At 37.9% G+C, this 17,241-nt stretch overlaps 1 protein-coding gene across 8 annotated transcripts in view; it reads left to right on the forward strand.

Moving 5' to 3' along the window:
* Positions 1 to 805: 805 nt before the first annotated feature.
* KHDRBS2 (KH RNA binding domain containing, signal transduction associated 2) overlaps positions 806 to 17,241 on the forward strand; it is a 678,514-nt gene continuing 662,078 nt past the window's right edge. For all 8 annotated transcript variants that reach the window (XM_032154521.2, XM_058435364.1, XM_058435367.1 and 5 more), the window contains exon 1: positions 806 to 1,101. In XM_032154521.2, coding sequence (XP_032010412.1) covers positions 1,011 to 1,101 — 91 coding nt within the window. In that variant the 5' untranslated portion in view covers positions 806 to 1,010. The remainder of the gene's footprint in view (positions 1,102 to 17,241) is intronic.

Raw genomic sequence — 17,241 nt, forward strand, 5'->3', positions numbered from 1 at the left:
CTGTGACTAATGAATTATATTGTTTTTTGGTTTTTAAATTCAGCCCCTCCCAACCTCCCTTCCACAGATAGGGTCTGCGGAAAGGAGTCACGGATAGGTTACCAGAACTAATTCAATATCCCAATGATTGTACACCCGAAGCATGTCTCTGCACAATATTTCTTAGAGCCGCTTTATTTGTTTATCAATGAACATCTTACTGCGTCCCTGAGATGTAGGTCATCGGAAATATCAGCTGCCGATCACATGCAGTCTTCATTATATTTCCAGACCCAGTGCGCTGCTGATTCCTGCACAACTGGAGTCCGCCTGAGCTGTGTGAGGGAAAGGAGACACCTGTGCCTTAGGGACGCAGGTGAAGTCCCATCTACCTTCCTGAGACTTTCCCTGGCGCTTTTCCACCCTCTCAGTGGCTCACTTCTCATCTCCATCTCCCCAAGGGGAGATGGACTCAGACCTCTCTGTTTAACCCGCGCTTTTCCCGCCCTCTCTCTCCTCCGCGCCTTAGCTGAAGACCCAGAGAGCTCCACAAAACTGGGCATGCCTAATAGCCAGGGAAGGCTTGGGCTGCAAGAAGAAAGCGTTTGCACCTTCCGAGCTCCCCTCCCCTCTGCAGCTGCCTCCTGCCAGTCAGGCGACCCGACGTGCTCTATGGCCCAATGAGGGCCCGCGGCCTTCGCCTGCGCCCCGCCTCTCCTGGCACGACCACCAATGAGTGGCTGGCGGAGGTGGGCCGCGCCCTGTTCCCGCCTCTCCAGCTAAGGCCGCTGCTGTGAGCCCGGGCTCGGCGAGAGCGAGGGACGACGGAAGGGACGGGAAGGTGTGGGCGCGGGGCCACGCAGCCCGACGGCGGGAGTCGCAGGTGCGGGGTGCATGGGCCAGTGAGGACGCACAGAGATCCCTCGCCGCGCGGAGGAGGAGCCGCGCGGGAGCCAGGCGCTGCCCCAAGACCCTGCGTCCGAGCGAGCGGAACCTCGCGCTTCGCCCGGGGACAGTCCGAAGTCCGCGCTATGGAAGAGGAGAAATATTTGCCTGAGCTGATGGCAGAGAAAGATAGCCTGGATCCATCTTTTGTGCATGCATCGCGCCTTTTGGCAGAAGGTAGGACTTGCCCCCACAGATGGGCACAAACCGCCGGCTGCCTATGTCACCCGCGGCTTGGTTAGGGGAGTGAAGTTGGGGAGGGACTCCTCTCGCCGCCTTCGCAGAAACTGTCCCCCTGAAGATGCTCGCCTCAGAGCTCGGGCGGACAGACCCCGTTCTTGGGGCGGACAACGGTGCTCCTTCTCCACGTCTTAATTTGGAGAAGACCAAAGCTACGGAGATCTAATGGCAGTGGCGGTGTGACCTGTTAGGATCACTGATAGAGAAACCATAAAGTGTAACGCGGTCTACAGGGACATTTTCACTTCGCAGAGGGAGGGGAAAGCAGTTTGGAAGTAAATGGTGATCAATGTAGTGTTCTAAGAGCTTCGTAGCTACAGATTGGTATTTTTATTTTTATTTTTTGCTGCATTTAGGAAGTGATTTTTGATACCCTTTAATCAAAGTCTATCCTATGGAAAGTGTTAGAATTAACCTATGCATTAAACTATGCATGTTCTTATATGTATGTTAATGTGGTAAGTAGAGGCTAAAGTGCTTATACATTTATTTGAAGTGTGATGATTGGGTACTCTGTGAGATATTGGTCCCTGGGAACACTCTATAATTGATCAACTGTTTTACCAAGTGTGCATTTTCTTTTGTGTACCTGTAATGTTAAAGGAGATTTCCCTCCTAGAGGAACATACATGTCTTGTTTTTTGCATTGCTTTGAAACGTTGTTTTTGAAAAAAGACACACGAACTTTATTAACCGAATTACTCCATTTATGTTATAATAATGCCATCTGAATACTAAAGACACCTATGATATCTGTAGTTACTTACACATGCCTTTTTAAAACATCTGCAGATTTTTTTAGATGAATACTTCATTAATAATGAATTGCTTCATCATCAAATTGGTTACAATGCAGTTTTTTAGCTAAGGTTGTTACAGACTTACATACAGCAAAAAACTAAAAGGGATAACTTCCTCTACCCAAGCTCCTCAGTATTAAAAGATTTTTTTGAGACTTAGTTGTACGAAGGAAGAATAAATTCTGCTCAATATATGATTTAAATAGGCATTAGCTATATTTTTTAATTTATGAATTGTTATTTATATTAACAATAAAGTGTAAGGTATTTTTCTATATTTAAATACTAAACAATTAGGAAAAGATTTATATTCAAAACATGGAACATGTGAAATAACTAAACTGTTTTCAGGGAAAAAGCTTGTTTTATAGATAAGTGGGAAGGTGAAATACAATTATGCCTACTACTTTCTTGGTTACTGAATGAAAAAAAAATAGAAATTAAAGTGGAAAAGTAAAGTCAAGAAAAACGAACTTTTTTTTACTTTCCCAAAAAAGACAACTACATAAAAATAATAGCAAAATAATGAGTTAATAGATGTTTAAGGTTGCTTGAAATGATTTAAAAAGCAAGTCTTACCAGTCTTCAGTATCTTTAATATATTTTGAATAGTCTTCAATATATTTTACAGAAGTTTCTTTATGTAGCTGATAATATGTCTTTAAAGTGAAAAAAAAAAGGTTACAAATTGATCATTCTCTCTGCCCGCTAATTGGAGTTCTATTTGAGACAAGTGGCTCAAAGATTAATTCATCAGTCACTAATATGAGTTGTACTTGAAGATGGCCAAGCTAAATAAATGCATACAAGAAACTCTTAACAGAGTGCATAAGTATTTCTGTGGCTGGTAAAACAGTCAGAGAATGCACTTGGTTCCTTAACATTTTATCTTTCCTAGGAACTTGATTTCTTGATATAATACTTAGGAACATGTTCTGATGTACCTTGTAATTTGATTTTTTCCCAGCAGGGGGAAGCATGCCCTGGTTTTGTAAAGAATTAGAAGGAAAAGCTCCTAAATAGAGAAAAGCATCTAAATAAGAAACAAAGAGGGTACCCAAATTTCAGAGAAATCAGAATGAGGAACAGAGAATGGAGGAGGTTATAATAATCTTGGAGTACATACAGAGTTATGCAAAAGGATGCATAGGTTTTAGATTAGCTCTCTGTACCAGGGGCTCTTTACATGTGCTAATTAAAGAGTGTAAGATGATTGTTCTTGGAATCTCAATAATCTTAATGTATATTTTATGGTATAGATCTTTCGTTATCTTTCCAAAGGCCAGTTGCCAAGATGTCCACGCTTAGTTTCAGATCTCTATAGAAGAGTATCGTTGAGATGATTTTATTTCTCATTCCTGAGAATGCACTGATTGAAGGGAGTGGCTATAAATAAACCTGACATAGATATTCATTTGGAAAGAAGGTGCAAAGTACATTTCAGTCAGTACTGTGCAGACAGTGTCAAGCCTGAGTGAGTAATAAAAATGATACAGATGATTCAGTTCTTCAGAATGATTTTCCGGAAGCTAATATATATATAAAGGCAGTAATATAAACCAATGAGCTTTCACAATGGTTTATTTTGCATTTTGATTGGTGATAGATGCAAATCAGTGCTCAATTGACAGTACTTCATGTAGAATTGAAGGCTGTGGGGTTGAAAGTACTAGTTGGATGTTTATTTGGGTTTTTTTGGGCGGTCCATTGTACTTTGTTTTATTTCACTTGTTTCTGCTGTGTGTTTTCAATGAGAATGATTTCAGTTGATTGTTACTCAGAAGAGATCTTGAATAATGTAGTTTGAAGTTTGTTTATAATATGCTTAAATAGTTAAAATAATGTTCATCCTGCGATTATAATGTTGCTTAGTTATCCACTTGTTATGGTAGGTGCTTTTGAATATGATAAAATAGCAAACTCAGGACTATCCTTACAGTTCTACTCAGTGTCTGAATTTGGTTGCCAGATGAAATTACATGAGTTTATTTATATCTTTTCTGCTTCTGGGAAGTGCATTAAACTGTGAATCTAGATACCTAGATTTGAATTCCACTTTAACCTCATCTGAATCTAGGTAAGCTTTCTTTCCCTGGGCCCAGTTTCCTTGTCTCTCAAATTAAGGAGTTGGACTAAGTGATGTATGTGTTTTTTTTGCAATTCTAATTAAGTCTCAGACTACTGATGATACAACGAAGTGATGTTTGTATATTCGGAACAAAAATTCAATGGCTGCACATTTTTGAAACTTTTTTCATTCTTTCCTAGTTTAATGATTAATAATATATTTATGGCACTAAAATGTAATTTGAGGCATATACTTTATTTTGGGTACTGGGGACAGATTTATGTTCTTCAGTCTATTGAACTACTATTAATGTTTGAGGTCAAAAATGTATATACATGAAAATATTATCTGGAAATATTCTATGTCTGCTGACAGTCATAGATCTGTTCAGATTTATGTATTCAATTATGGTGATTCCATACTCTTAGGAGCATTATAAATTTTTGTCCAATTGAGAGAGGTTTGGGGAAGATTTCCTAGCCTGAAATCTTTGCAAGCACTGAAAGAATCATAACCGTTTTGGTTGACTCATTATATGAGGATGTCAAATATTGCCAAATACTCCAGCAGTTCGAATGGTTTTCAAAAAACTGTAGGTGCTGTTTTCAAACTTTAGTGAAAAGTTTGACCTGCCATCTAGACTTGGCCTTTATTTCTGCAGATATAAATGAGATCTTAAAAATATTAAGAAAAGAGGGATTAATACCACAAATGCAAACTTGTGAGTTAACTACATTTAGATTATCAATAAGAACCATTTATTAGTTAGATCATGTTTCTGAAATATTTTTCATAAAGCTTGATAAGTTTTTAAATTAAGGAAAGTTAGTAGTGTAATGTCTAAAACAGCTTCTGGTTAAAAAATAGTTTTCCTGTGACTCTTTAAAATGACTTTTCTTTTGATTAATGTAATCAACTTTTTCTCCCAATAGACTTGGGATAATCTTACTTATGTTTCTTTTTTTTTTTTTTTTGAGACGGAGTCTTGCTCTGTCGCCCAGGCTGGAGTGTAGTGGCGCGATCTCGGCTCACTGCAAGCTCCGCCTCCCGGGTTCACGCCATTCTCCTGCCTCAGCCTCTGGAGTAGCTGGGACTACAGGCACCCACCACCACGCCCAGCTAATTTGTTGTGTTTTTAGTAGAGACGGGGTTTCACCGTGTTAGCCAGGATGGTCTCGATCTCCTGACCTCGTGATCCGCCTGCCTCTGCCTCCCAAAGTGCTAGGATTACAGGCGTGAGCCACCGCGCCCGGCCTACTTATGTTTCTTAAATACAAAACAAACATGGGCAAAAAATTAAATTCAAGTTATCTTTGATCTTCAATTAAGAGAATTTATGATATAGTGGAAAATGTCTACGTTGACAAGAAAAACACTTGGGAGTGATTATTGACACTTCTACCTACTGGGAAATATAGGCTGTGTCATTTTTTTCCACCTCTCTGATACTCAGTTTCTTCATCTATATAACAGGAAAAGTAATACCTACCAGGCAGGGTTCTTTTAAGATGGAAAAAAACAAAAGCAAAAACAAAAACAAACAAAAAACAACTTCTGCTTGTGATGCTTGTGATAACATAAGCCGTATTTTAACAATTTATTTTATTTTATTTTATTTTCGAGACAGAGCCTTGCACTGTCACCCAGGTTGGAGTGCAGTGGTGCAATTTTGGCTCACTGCAACCTCTGCCTCCTGGGTTCAAGCAGTTCTCCTGCTTCAGCCTCCCAAGTAGCTGGGATTACAGGTGCGTGCCACCACACCCGGCTAATTTTTGTATTTTTAGTAGAGACGGGATTTCACTATGTTGGCCAGGCTGGTCTCAGACTCCTGACCTTGTGATTGACCTGCCTCATCCTCCCAAAGTGCTAGGATTACAGGCGTGAGCCACTGTGCCCGGCCAATAATTTTTATGTGTATAACAAAAATATAAGCAGAAATTAAACAACTATAACATGATGATGCACCTCAATTTGAGAAAATAAGTAAAATAAACACTGCCTTACTTTAGATTACTGCTGAGTTACATTTGAACTCATAAAGCAAATTATGAAATAAATTACCTTATGAAAAAGGATTACATTGAGGGTTTTAAAAATATCATGTTTAGTAAATGATCACTTGTCAGTCTTTAACCATGAGCTTGATTAGCCCTGGTCCTATTTATTTCAAGAGTAATTTCACACCTGTTCAGGCTTCCTCTTAAACCCACATGTTCTTCACTCTCAGCAGGTGATTTCATCATCTGTTTTATTGGAGGAAATGGATATCTCTCTTCTGCTATTCCTCAACCTCCTACCACCTAAAAACTTCCATAGCCATCGTCACTGTCTTTCATTCCCAGAAGACCAAATGTTTCTTTTCTTCAAGGTTGACTTGCCATCCATATCCTTGACCCAAATGCTCTTCATCTCTGGACTCGTTCTGTAGTTAAATCCTTTATTTGTATCTCCTACTCTTTCTCCCAATCGACACTTTCTTTATAGCAGCTGTCAACATGATTCAATGTGAATAATTTGAAGAAATAGAATACTTCTTTCACTTGCCAGAAATATTAAAAAATAATCTCTCTTGACATTTGTCCTTCCTTGTTTCCTTCAAACTTCTGATAATACTAGTAACTATAAACTAGCTGCCTCACTTTCTGAATTTACCTTTTTAAAATTATTTGGTTTGGCTTCTGTCTTCATCACTGTCCTGAAAGTGATGACCTTAGTGACAGAATAATCTCATAATTGCCAAATCAAATAAATTTTTTCTGGCCCCTCATCAAGTCTCTTGGCTGCACTTTCCACTATTGACCTTCTTCTGGTTTCTTTCCATCTTCCTTGTCTTCTGGGCACTATATTCTACTGGCTTTACTTCCTTCTTTGACCGTTTCTTGCGCTCATCATCCTTCATTTCCCTCCTTCCCACACCAACATACACAATGCTGTCACAGTAATTCATTTAAAGTCTCACCATGTCACACTTCTTAATAATTTCCATTGCCTGCAAGGCGTAGTCTATACCCCTTGACGTTCTTATAACATGCTTACCTCTCTAGAAGCATCTCTTCAGCCTTTCTGCTTAATTTCTCTCAGGTATACCAAACTGATTATAGTTCACTCTCTACACTCCCTTGACATTCCCATACCTATTCACAGAAAGCTAGATATTTTCCCCTCATTCTCATAATGAATGCCTCTAGATCACTGTCCAAACTGTTATTTTAGAATGATCAGGTTGTGCCTGTCTCTCTCACCAGAGAAACAGCTCCTCTCTGTCTTCTTCTTGAGGAGCAGAACTAAGTCTTTTTCATCATTATATTAGCAGCACTTTTCACAGTGCCTGGTATGTGATGGTGCCAGGTAGAGGCCAGACAGGCTTTTCTCCATCAGATTTCAGAACCTGCCTCCTGTTGGCCCCTCTGCTACCTCTTCCACATGTGATAACACTTACTCTTCTCTCTGTCCTCTCCTCTTTCTAAGGTGTTGCACATGCTAGGACCTCGCTTTAGAATGCCCTTTCTAGCTTCTCTCCATGATTATAATTTATCTTCATCCAATAAAACTGGGTACTGCTATCCCTTCTTCTAGGAAGCCTTACGTAATGGCTTCTCATCTAATTCATTATAAATTAAGTGCACTTCTGGTTTTATTTTCAACCTATCCACCACTACTACATTGCAACATGCAATTCTTTTGGCTCTTGATTGTCTCCCCTTCTAAGCTTGAGGGCCATACTATGACTTCTGTCTTTGAATTTTTAATGCTTGTCTTCAGTCTTATATGTAGAAGGCCTCAATAAATGTTTCTTAACTGAATCATGCTGACCTCATATCTTCCTTTTTCTCCTACCATGTGTTTAGAAGATTATCTCCAGAAACAATTTTTCAGTATTTTCAAGAATTCTGTCATTTACAATGATAATACTAATTCAGTCATATTTTATCTTTGCATAATTCAAAACCTCAGGAGGCCACTTTGAAAGTTTCCGTTTGTTTTTAAGTCAATTTTGAAAAATTATTCATTTGCAGGAAGTTGGAAAGATAGTACAGGGAAGTCCTTCTTTAGTCTGTGAGGTATCTGAGAATCTGCCCATTTGTTTCTTTGTTGTTTGGATTGAGGCTTTGTGTGTGTGTGTGTGTGTGTGTGTGTGTGTGTGTGTGTGTGTCTGTGTGTCTGCTTTTTATTTATTTATTTATATTTATTTATTTATTTTTTTTGAAGGCAGAGTCTGTCTCTGTCGCCCAGGCTGGAGTGCAGTGGCGCGATCTCGGCTCACTGCAAGCTCCGCCTCCCGGGTTCAGGCCATTCTCCTGCCTCAGCCTCCTGAGTAGCTGGGACTACAGGCGCCTGCCACCACGCCCGGCTAATTTTTTGTATTTTTAGTAGAGACAGGGTTTCACCGTATTAACCAGGTTGGTCTCCATCTCCTGACCTTGCGATCCGCCCGCCACGGCCTCCCAAAGTGCTGGGATTACAGGCGTGAGCCACCACGCCTGGCCGTGTCTGCTTTTAATACTTCTGAGTTGCCAGCTTTTCTAGCACTCAGTCTGGCACATACGCGGCACAAAGAAAATCTAAGAAAACAATTGGAATGTCATTCCCGAGTCTTGTGATACTGAGACAACTGGCCTCCTTTTTTCCACTTTCTAGAAAAGAAAGTCTTCTTATGTTTATCTGTAATGTCCCATCCCCATTCATTTATGTGTTTTAATTTATATTTTTATGAAATTTTCTTTTGAATATTAGGCCTTGTACATTAATATTAATATTTCATTAACTAGTTATATAGGAATGAGCATGACCATGATCAATTCATCTAGATAATGGACACAGTAATATTCTCTATATTTATCTCATTTTAAGGTTTTTTTATGGCCTGGTACCTGAGAATGGGAACAGTTTTTCTCAGTTTCTCTTTATGTACACAGTCTATAGTGAAGCTGTTTGTTCCCACAGCAGCTGTAGAAGGGGAGGAAGTGAGGTTTGGAGGTAATTTTTAGAAACCTTTGGAAATAACTGTGTAGTATCATGAGCTTTCCTTTTGCACTTATTTGAACACTCAATTTGATCTTTCTTTTTGGTTTGGCTGTATTATAAGAAATGTATCTTCATTGGAATTATATTCTGACACCACTTTGATTTTCTAAAGCTATAAACTGTGTAATATTTAATATGTTTCATAGATCAAAATTTGTTACTATTCCCCACAAACTGCTGAATTCCAATAAAATAAACTGAATTTGGAATTTTTTTAGACGTGGAATAACCACTAATAGTTGATATTCTACATTAATGTTAGCAAATATCCATATTATATGGCTTCCTCAACTTCTCGAGTGCAGAGTTCTGTAATGATTGCATCTTTTATTTGCCAAATACTTGCGAGGTCACGGCCGAGCATCCTCTTGCTCCACTGTTATTAACTTTTTTGGGGAAAAGAAGTCATTTTTTAGCACATCCTCCATTTGACTCACGAACAGTACTTCCAAAAAGATTTTGCACTTTAGAGAGATAATAATCATAAAAGCATTAGGCTATTTACCTTATATTTTAGTTATACTTTGGAGGATTAATTCCATCAGACTAGTACTCTACTGTATTTGACTACACAATCACATATGCCCTTGAATGTGTGTTGGTAAAAACTGCATATGCGCTGGGCATGGTGGCTCACGCTTGTAATCCCAGCACTTTGGGAGGCCGAGGCGGGTGGATCACGAGGTCAGGAGATCGAGGCCATCCTAACTAACACGGTGAAACCCCATCTGTACTAAAAATACAAAAAAATTAGCCGGGTGTGGTGGCGGGCACCTGTAGTCCCAGCTACTCGGGAGGCTGAGGCAGGAGAATGGCGTGAACCTGGGAGGCGGAGGTTGCAGTGAGCCGAGATCACGCCACTGCACTCCAGTCTGGGTGACAGAGTGAGACTCTGTCTCAAAAACAAAACAAAACAACAAAAAACCAAAAAACTTCATATGATATGTGCTATTAATAAATGAAATATCAAATGTTTAATTTATGGGGTTTATAATCTATAGGGGATTCAACTACATATATAGAGACAGATATTTATATATATACATATATGATATAAATAAGTATATGGAAGGTCTGATAGATTTTACAGAAATTTTAGAGACCACTGATATAGGAATTCAGAGAAAGTCATAACTTCTGTTGTTTATGGTAATGAGATATTTATCATTATTACCGTTATCATCATCTCAACATTTATTGTGAGTTTACTCTTTGCCAGACACTGTACTATATGGTGCATTACCACAAGTAATCTACCCACCAATCTTATTGTGTGGTTATTAGCATTCGTTTTGCAAATTAAACAAATTAAGGCTTAGATAAATTAATTTATATCAGGTCTCACAGCAAATAAATTGTAAAGTTGAAACCCAGGCCTTTTCACCCAGACGCCACGTGTAACCATTACACCACATTGTCTCTTGTGATAGAGACCCAATGTTAGGCTTTGAAAGAATGCCAGATATTAGTATGCACATTTTATCTAGAAGATCAATGTTGTTCTTGCCATTAACTTCTAAAATATGTTTCTGAATGCCAATATTGGATGAATTATTATATGATATCATAAAATATAAGTATAGCTTATAAAAGTCAAATAAGTTTATAAATGGGGGAATTTACCTTAGTACAGAATTGAATTAAGGATCATCAAGACAGCCTACATTTTCTGAATGACTTATATTGACTGCTTTTTAGAGAGCTTAGTGATGTGGTGGCACAGCAGAGGAAACATTTCAGACCTCTTTTGACCCAAAAAGTGGTTGGATAATTTTGTGTGGTTTGCTGAGGCATTTTTTCCGTACATTTTTTAGAGAACTGCTTACATTTCCTGAATTCTTCTAGAAACAAAGAACAAATATAGGCCCTCTCTTGTGTCTTGAGGCGGTCAGAGTTTTGTTTAACATTTAGAAGTGAGCAAATTTTACATTTGATCAGAAACGAGACAATATAGCTTGATTTAAATGTTGTCTGTATGTTCTGAGGTATTAGAATTTAATAACTTTGAAACAGATTGGCTGGTGTTATTGTACTGTTATCAGAAATGCCACGATCGATGTCTGTTTCCTTTAAAACATTAGAGATTAGATTTTACTCTTCTTACAGAAAACCAGAATAAGTGTGTTTTCTCTAGAGTGTAGATATTTTTAGCAGGTTCATAGCGTTGTATGCTAGATAATGATGAGCCCTGACTGCAACTCAGGAGAGGGAGCTTCTGTGATAGAAACACAATAAAGAGGCGGAATGAGAAGAATTTTGTTTAATTTTGAGAAGAAGAAAGGGGTGACTCAAGTAATGGCTGCTTTTACTGAACATACACAGTGGTTTAGGTCTTTATATTCTGAGAGGCAGCTAATATTATCCCTGTTTTATAGGAAAAGATAAAAAGGAAGATTACAAGGTAGTACAATCAATTTGGATTTTTTAAAAAGCAATAAATCAGAGGTTAGGCAAATGTCCAATAAAAGTGTGAAAGAGTGTCAAAAAGCAGCCACTATACACTGAAACATTAAACAGTATTAAAGAACATAACTTGTTTAAGGGAATAGCAAAATCTTGCTTTAATAAACTTTTAGAAGAGTGAACTAACTAGGTTACTGCAGAAATTGTTGTTTCCTTTAAAACCATTTTCTCCAGGAAATTTAAGGAATTTTTTTCTGGAATTTGATTTACATCCACCAGTACATTCATTTTGTAAAAGAATACTATAAAATGCAAACAGTAGATGAATGACTAAATAATAGAGTACATTTACCATGGTGTTTATTCCTGTAAATGATAAATGGAAAGACATTAGTAAGTGTAAAATTGGATTAAGAATCATCCATGTCTCTAGACAGTTTAAGTTTTTTTTCTGGCGAAAAGTAGAAGCCACTTTTTTATCCATCCAAGACCTTGTGGAAAAGGGGGCCTTTAAGGAATTGTGGGAAGATGAAAGAACATTTGGTATGTTAGGCCGATGGCATTTTATTATGATATTGCTTTGGAATGGACTTCAGTGTGATAAATGGTTATGTATTAAGCTAGTCTTCTGAAATTACTGAAAGATTGGATATTATGTCATCTCTACATAGGGAAAATCTGTTAGAATAAAACATTATGATAATTAAAAGCAATTTAATTAAGTCAGATAAGTATTTGGAATGAGTTTCAATAAACCAAATGGTTTCCCTTTGAGTAAAATGAGTGGAATATATATATATACACACACACACATATCTACATATATACATATATATGTATGTGTGTGTGTGTGTGTGTGTGTGTATTTGATGAGCGATATATGTATATATTGTGTTTGTTAAGCATACGTTAATTGGGAATCAAAGAGAAGGGATACAGGCTTGGCCCAGTTGGTTCTTATTGTTTGTGTTTTTCATTACTATCTGAGACTTACATTTAGTTTGAGGAGGGGGAAGGAGATACATAAAAATCTACATAATACAATGATAAGAGAAGTAGATGATGCTGTAGGAGTTTGGGGCAGGACACCTACACAAGCCTATGGAGTTGAAAGGCTTCCATAGGAAGGGGCATATTAGTTGAGATTCTACAAATAAGTAGAATATGACCAGGATTCAGTGATGAAGCAGCTGTAAATTGGAGAGAATTATACATGGATATGGTAAACAACATCTCTAAAATCTGACAAGAAAGAGAATATTTATTCAAATTGGTAGAAGTTAAGCATCGTTGGAGACATAGTAAAGGAGAAAGAATCAAGAAGAATGTGTCTAAAGAGAGTGGTGGAGGCTTATCACACATACCTTGTAAAATATGTTAAGAATTTTGGATTTTATGCTACAAGCAATGGTAAAAGTCATTGAAAGGTATTAAAAGGGGCAAGTGTGGTGGAGTTTTATTTAAAGTATAATGTAGCTGCATTGCTGGAGACTGGATTGGATAGGTACAAGAAACGGGCAGGCCATCAGGTAGCTACAGCAACAGTTCGAGAGAGAAGTTACAGTGGCTTGGATTCAAATAACGATATCATAAGGAAAAGTAGACAGATCTAGGGAGGCTGAGGCGGGCAGATCACGAGATCAGGAGTTCAAGACCAGCCTGACCAATATGGTGAAACCCCGTGTCTACTAAAAATGCAAAAATTAGCCAGGCGTGGTGGCGCACGCCTGTAGTCCCTGCCACTCAGGAGACTGAGGCAGGAGAATCGATTAAACCCAGGAGGCGGAGGTTACAGTGAGCTGAGATCACGCCACTGCACTCCAGCCTGGGTGACAGAGACTCCATCTCAAAAAAAAAAAAAAAAAAAGAATTGCAAGTAAAATGTAAAGTGTTGGATTGGATAGAGGGGCTGAAAAATAAAGGGTGGTCAAGTTGGCTATCTTGGTTGCTCGTTGGTAATTAGTTAATGACAGTGTCAGTTACTGAGATATTTATTAAAAGAAGGTTAATGCTGAGTTCAGTTGGATACATGCTGAAGGGACTGTGAAGTGTTCAAGTAAAAATGCAAGTGGAGAGCTGGGTCTGGAGAAAGATGGTGCTGCAGGTGATGGTTTACGTTTCACTAGCATCTAGGTGATAACTGACTTTTGGAGTAGAAGAGAGCACCCTGAGAGAGCATATAAAGTGCAGTAGAAAGGAGACTTTGGATAAAACTCTGAGGAATATCAGTATTTAAGGGAAAGACCGGAGAAAACTCATCTTCAAAGTTGACTAAAAGGACTTTACTGGAACGTAGGTAGGAAAGACCAAGTAATTTCAGTATCGGGTAAATGGGGTATTTGAAGAATGAGGATTTATTCAATATTTTCAAATGTTGCAGTAGATCAAGTAAGACAAGGACTAAGAGCCTCTAATGGGTTTGGCAACAAAGAACAGACTGAGAGAAGGGTTGGACAAAATCTCTTATTTCTGCAAGTTGAAGAATGAATAGGAAGTGAGGCTATGAGAGAAGGTAGGAGAACTCACTCAAGAACTTTGACTTCATAGGGGAGGAGAGCTAGGAGTAAGTAATATGTTGAACTGTATGAAATTGATAATATTTCATCATTTTGACCTGAAAAAATAGCAATTTTGTGTGATTTAATTTATAAATGGGGACAGTAGAATGAGAGAGGCATTTGAGGGTAGTGGCTGAAAACAGATGCTGAAGCTAGATTCCCTAAGTCCATTATTTCTTCCTAGAATTAAAGACTCATGTTATTCTGAGTGAGGTACTTTAACTTCTATATCGCTTCGTTTCCTCATGTGCAAACTGGGTACACTCTTAGTTCTAAACTGAAAACATAATGACAGCTGCATATTGTTTCTTTTGCTCACTGTAAACTACAACAGAACTCCTGTAGTCTCCTATTCTCTATATCTCTGTTCTTCACCCCATCTACTTCCACCTTTCTAACTTGCTCAGTGTAATGTGGAACATCCTTTTACAAAACTACATATGATATTATAAAATTGTAAAATTAATTCTGTTCTGGGAATCCTGAATCTTTTCCTCTCTCAAATCCGTTGTAGGCATCTGCTTTTTCCTTTGACAATTCTTACCGACATTTTGGCATGTATGATTTTGCTGACCACTCACTGCCAACATCTTGATACTTTTTTCCTTTGTATTTTTCCTCCAACACTCAATACAGAAATTTACTGCCTCCATTGGGGTCAGTGAAGCTGTGATCCATGGTGAACATGAGATGGAATGCCTCAGTGGGCATGCTGTTGGATCCTTACTGCTTCTTGTAATTTGAGCATTTCTCTTACTGAGGATATAGTATGAAAAGATAAATGTATTGTCTTTTAACGCAGCCTGCTACATAGGTCTGTTTCAGTATTGGAGGAAATCATGACTGTGTTGGACCTAAGAAAAAGGATGTGCTTGTGTATCATTTCAAATACAGTCATTTGTTGCTCAGTGCCAAAGATCTATTCTGGGAAATGTGTCATTAGGCGATTTCATCATTGTATGAACATCAGAAAGTATACTCACACAAATCTAAATGTACCACACACCCAGTCTGTATGTTACAGCTATTGTTCCTAGGCTACAAAGCTGTACAGCATGTTACTGTATTGATTACTGCAGGCAGTTATAACACAATGGTATTTGTATACCTAAACATAGAAAAAGTACAGTAAATATACAGTATAAAAGATAAATAGTGGTACACCTATATAGGGCATTTACCATGAAAGGAGCTTGCAGGACTGGAAGTTGCTCTGGCTGAGTTAGTCAATAGTGGTAAGTGAAGGTGAAGGTCGAGGACATTACTGTACACTACTGTAGACTTTATAAACACTAAGTCAGGCTGTACTACAATTATTTTTTAAAAATTATTTATTCAATAATTAATGGCTGACTATAACTTTTTTACTTTATAAGCTTTTTAATTTTTAAAAACTTTTTGACTTTTTGCAATTAGCTAAACAAATATCTTTATATCTTTATTCTGTAAGCTTTTTTGATTTTTAAATTTATTATTATTTTTTTTTACTCTTTAAACTTTTTTGTTAAATAAGACCCAGCTACACACATTAGCCTAGGACTACACAAGGTCAGGATCATCAATTTCACCGTCATCCACCACCCTACATTTTGTCCTACTGGGAGGTCTTCAGGGGCAATAACACATAGGGAACTGTCATCATCTATGATAATCATATCTCCTTCTGGAATATCTCCTGATGGACCTGCCTGTGCCTGTTTAACAAGTAATTTTTAAAATATGTAAGTTGAGGAGCATATTCTAAAATAACAGTAAAAAGTATTGTATAATACATAAAATAGTAACACATTTATTATTATCAAGTATTATGAACTATACGTGATTGTGTGTGCTATACTTTTATACTACTGGCAGCACAGTAGGTTTGCTAACACCGGCATCACCACAAACACATGAATAATGCATTGTGATAGATATTAGGATGGCTACACCTTAGGACTTTTTCAGCTCCATTATAATCCTGTGGGACCACCATGATGTTATATGTGGTTTATTGTTGATTGAAACAACATTATGTGGCATATGACTATATATACACACACGCATACATATTTATTCATACATACACATACCCGTGTGTGTATATGTGTGTATACTACATATATACTTAAGGTTAAACATAACTTTCTGGCACATTTATTATAATTTGTGTGTCTATATGGAATTTGTGGATTTACCAGGTCATTATATAAAATGAATTTCTTACTGTGGAATATGGTAAAAATGCTGAAAGCTACTGTTATAGTAGAAAAAACATGGTAGGTAATGTCAAAATATTACTGTTTGAGTGCCAGATCTGCTAATCTGGTAGCTTTGTGACAGTGAGCCAATTTCTAAATCTCTTTGAGCCTTTCTTTCCTCATCTATGACATAGGTTCTTACCAACGATCTCATAGGTCGTCCAGTCATCTCGTGAATCCTATGCAAGTGTATATGCAGTATTCATCTGATAGCGGAAATTAATAAAGATTTTTTTCCTTATCTACTTCACTTTGGTTTTCTTACTTTAAAAAAGTTGAGGTAAAATATATAAACAGTGAAATGCAGTTTTTAGGTATAAAACTTAATGAGTTTTGGTAATTGTATAGTCTTATGTGAACAATACCCGTGGCAAAGTAGAGAATATTTCTGTCAGCCCAGAGACTTCCCTTATGACTCCTTTCCATAACCTGCTGTCTCAGTCTTTTTTGTATTGCTATAAAGGAATACTCAAGGCTGGGTAATTTATAAAGAAAATAGGTTTATTTGGCTTACAGTTCTGCAGGCTGCACAGGAAGCGTAATACCATCATCTGCTTCTGGTGAGGACCTCAGGAAGCTTCCAATCGTGGCAGAAATGGAAGAGGGGCTGATGTGTCACATGGTGAGAGAGAGCGAAAGGTGGGTGGGTTGGTGGGGGAGAGAGAGAGAGAGAGATGGGGTTCCACACCCTTTTAAACAACCAGCTCTTGTGTGAACTAATAGAGTGAGAACTTACTCTTTACTGTGGGAAAGGCACCAAGCCATTAATGAGGGATCCACTCCCATGGATCCAAACACCTCCCAGCAGGCTCCAACTCCAACATTGTGGATCACTTTTTAACGTTAAGATTTTGGAGGGGACAAATATTCAAACTATATCACCTCCATTTCCTTTAGGAACCACTTATTCTGATTTCTGTTATTAGAGAAAACTTTGTTCTTCAACTTCATATGAGTGGAATAATGTAGTATATACTCTTCCT

The sequence above is a fragment of the Hylobates moloch genome, unplaced genomic scaffold, assembly GCF_009828535.3.
Source record: "Hylobates moloch isolate HMO894 unplaced genomic scaffold, HMol_V3 SCAFFOLD_2, whole genome shotgun sequence".
NCBI classification, from domain to species: Eukaryota; Metazoa; Chordata; class Mammalia; order Primates; family Hylobatidae; genus Hylobates; species Hylobates moloch.